General features: G+C 39.3%; 1 protein-coding gene across 1 annotated transcript; it reads right to left on the bottom strand.

Moving 5' to 3' along the window:
• Positions 1–736: 736 nt before the first annotated feature.
• On the bottom strand, positions 737–1705 carry LOC121965368 (histone H1-like). The gene has a single exon (XM_042515519.1). The coding sequence runs from the start codon at positions 1670–1672 to the stop codon at positions 1073–1075; it is 600 nt and encodes a 199-aa protein (XP_042371453.1). The 5' UTR covers positions 1673–1705; the 3' UTR covers positions 737–1072.
• Positions 1706–3396: the final 1691 nt, after the last annotated feature.

The raw sequence follows: 3396 nt of genomic DNA, 5'->3' as shown, positions 1-3396 counted from the left end.
TTTATTTACTGTAGGAAACAGACTGAAAAGTGATCTAATGACTGAAAAGAACAGAGCGTAAGGACAAATAACAAACAGATCACAAAGTATTGGTTTAGTTGCTATATCAGAATCAGGAATACTTTGGGAGGGAAATTGTGGTTCGTTTCAGTCACTCTGATGTCAAGCAAAGAGAATTACAGAAGCTGAAATAAGTAGCCTACCAGCACAAATTGTAAAATCTCACATCCTAGACCTCCTTGGGGCAGTCAGCTTCTTCTATAAAAGGCTCCAAAACCAAGAACACCAACCAAAAAAAAAAAAAAAAAAAAAAATTAACACAAGATTTTAAGATTTCTGACAAATTGGTGTTAAAGGTTGGCTGAAGCAAAATCAGAGATGTGGGCATTTTTCAACTATTTTATGATGTCCTATAGATGAGTGTTGTAAGTGTATGTAACTTTGATATGTTTGTGTCTTTAAAAAAAAAAAAAACTATAACTGTTACTGTGTGCATGCAATTGTATGTATGTAGCTTGATATTTTTTCCTTTATTAAAACCCAAACTAGGGACAGGAGTTAGAAAGTAGCAATAACTTTATTCTCTACATGTGAAACATCAGTTACCAGCAAATACAAAGTATATACAAGAATAAAGAATATGAGAATATAATTGCACTAACAATACAAAAACAATTACTCCTTATATGTGTAAAAATATAAATATGGAAGCTGTGTAAAATATAAAACTACATACTTTCTGCTACAATATATGTAACTAGTAGTAGATTTGGTAAAAAGTAGGTTGTGTGTGATGTAATAATGTACATCAACAATAAAAAATATCAATGAGCAAGTTATGGAAAATGACCATTAAAAATTAAATAATACTGTACATTTGGAGCATTACATAGATGACTGCTTGTGATACCCGTTTGAAAATGTTGCTCCTTAAATTAACTGCACATTTAGTTAGGAATCACACCATATTCTTTCATAAAGACTATAAGAGGAATGAGCTCTTTTGGGAGGATTTGGGTGGCTCTTAGAAGAGCCTTTTGTTTAAATATCTGATCATCAGACTGATGGCAGCTCACTTCTTCTTAGGTGCTGTCTTTTTGGCTTTAGGCTTCACGGTCTTCTTGATGGGAGCTTTCTTGGCTGCAGGCTGTTTGACCTTCTTCGGACTCTTGGTAGCCTTTTTCGGGCCCTTACCTGCCTTCTTGGGACTCTTAGTTGATTTCTTGGGCGTTGCCGGGCCCTTGACCTTCTTGGGAGATTTCTTTGCGACTACTGGCTTCTTGACTACCGCTACTTTGGGTTTTCTGACTGCTGCGGGCTTCTTGGCTTTTGAAGCGGCTTTCTTGACGGGCTTCTTAGCCTTAGGAGGTGCGACCTTCTTGTTTATCTTGAAAGAGCCAGAAGCCCCGCTCCCCTTGGTCTGAACTAGGGCCCCCTTTGCCACAAGTGCCTTGATGGCAGTCTTGACGCGGGCCTTGTTCTTCTCAATATCGTAGCCTCCGCCAGCCAGCATTTTTTTGAGGGCAGCCAGAGAAACGCCGCCTCGCTCATTGGAAGCGGCAACAGCCTTAAGGAGAAGCTCCTGGCAGCTGGGACTGGCCTTCTTCGGTGCGGAGGTCTTCTTCTTGGCTGCTTTGGCCGGCGCGGCTGGAGCTGGTGCTGCTTCTGCCATTTTCTGTTGAGTTGTTATTCGTCTTTAGGAAATGAGAATCAGAGTTGACTGATACAGTACTGACAGCTCAAAGCTGGTCTTAAACACACCATGAGAACCGTGGAGACTCAACCCAGCCTGTGACTCCTCTGTGCAGTGTCAAAGCTGGAGCACTTGTGTTTTCTCTGCACTTATAAAAGACGAAAAACTGCATGTGTGAGAGGTGCTGCGGGCTGACAGTGAAGGAGCCGATAGCGGACTTGTGTCTCTTCATATTCAAGTCATGTAGAGCTCTGATGCGCTCTGCTTTTTGTCCGTGGAGCCTCCAAACCTCATCGATTCACCGCCGTCATCAGCACTGTTCAGCGGCTTTTCCCTCTCATTTCTCTCCTAAAATGGGTTTAAAAGCAAAACAACTCCGGTAAGAACCGTTTTCCAGCTACTCCACATGTTTGTACGGGGACTCGACTTAAAAACAACCATCTGCTGTTGATGAGTTTGTAGTAAAGTGAGTTTTTTCTGGCCGCAGCAAACACACTGATGATGGCCGAGGCTCCTGCTGCAGTTAAGCCAGACTTCAGTCAGAGCTGCTGTCACTGTGAACATGTCCCCTGCTGAGGAAAACTTTTGATATAAAAAAAGTTAATAGTTACACTTTTAATGATCAAACACACTGACAAAATAAATGTAACCTGTTTGGACAGTGCAGTGGGCTAAGTGGGCTACGTGCTTAGTAACCAGTGGTGTGCCTGAAAGCCATAGGCATACTTTTGTGTGAGCTGCTGTGATTGTGAACATCACCACAGCTTCATCTCAGCTGTCATGATGCCTATATATAAATAATAATAATAAGAAGAAGAATAAGAAGAAGAAGAAGAATAATAATAACTTTATTTATTTATCACACTTACGGTGATTTGACAGTCAAAGTGGAAGAAGAAATGGGATACTTAAGGCAATACAACCACAGAAAGCAAGACAGTCCTACTGAATGCAAGTCAAAACAAAATTGGGGTAAAGTTAAAATTACAACAAGAGGGCAATTAATACAAGATACATAATGCAAAATCTCATTGTAAAATAACACCAATATAAAGACCAAAACAACAAAAGTAATAAAACCCCAAATAAAAGGAGATTTAAAAAAACAATGATAAAATAAGTAAAATAAAAACAAAAAATAGCCTTATCTTCTCAGGCAGGTTGTTCCAAAGCTGATGGGCCTGTCTTACTGAGGAATAGTTTTAATTTTTCAATAGTACAACTATCAATGATCAAACACACTGACAAATACATGTCACCTGTCTGGGGAAGCTTGGGGGCTTTGAATTTTACACTGTTTTACTGATATAATTTCTAAATATTAGAGAACTTCTCACAGGACAGTTGCTGTGTGTATTCTGCTGGGGTTGAAATTAAGGACTCACTGAAATTTACATTTGAACATCCTGCAAAAAGTATTAGAGTAACACAGCAGCTCTTGAATGTAAACTGCTGCACTTTTAACCCCTGAGCAGGTTGCAACTTTGTTTTAGTTGAGCAAAAAAGTGGGGTTCCAGTTGTTGCAGTCTGGGCGTGTTGACACATTGTAACTAGATTAACAAGATGGAACATACTATTCACATTTTGTTTATTACACTGAGGTGAAATTATGTCTAATATTGTAAACATACAATATTCCAACTATGTGCATCTATAATGAATGAAGGAATAAAGGTCCTTCTGTTTGTTACAACAAACAGAAG

Source organism: Plectropomus leopardus, unplaced genomic scaffold (genome assembly GCF_008729295.1).
Source record: "Plectropomus leopardus isolate mb unplaced genomic scaffold, YSFRI_Pleo_2.0 unplaced_scaffold19755, whole genome shotgun sequence".
Taxonomy (NCBI): domain Eukaryota; kingdom Metazoa; phylum Chordata; class Actinopteri; order Perciformes; family Serranidae; genus Plectropomus; species Plectropomus leopardus.
This window is presented reverse-complemented; position numbering and strand designations above follow the sequence as displayed.

Coding starts and splice junctions, on each gene's coding strand:
- LOC121965368 (XM_042515519.1), bottom strand. CDS start 1,672: ATGGCAGAAGCAGCACCAGCTCCAGCCGCGCCGGCCAAAGCAGCCAAG.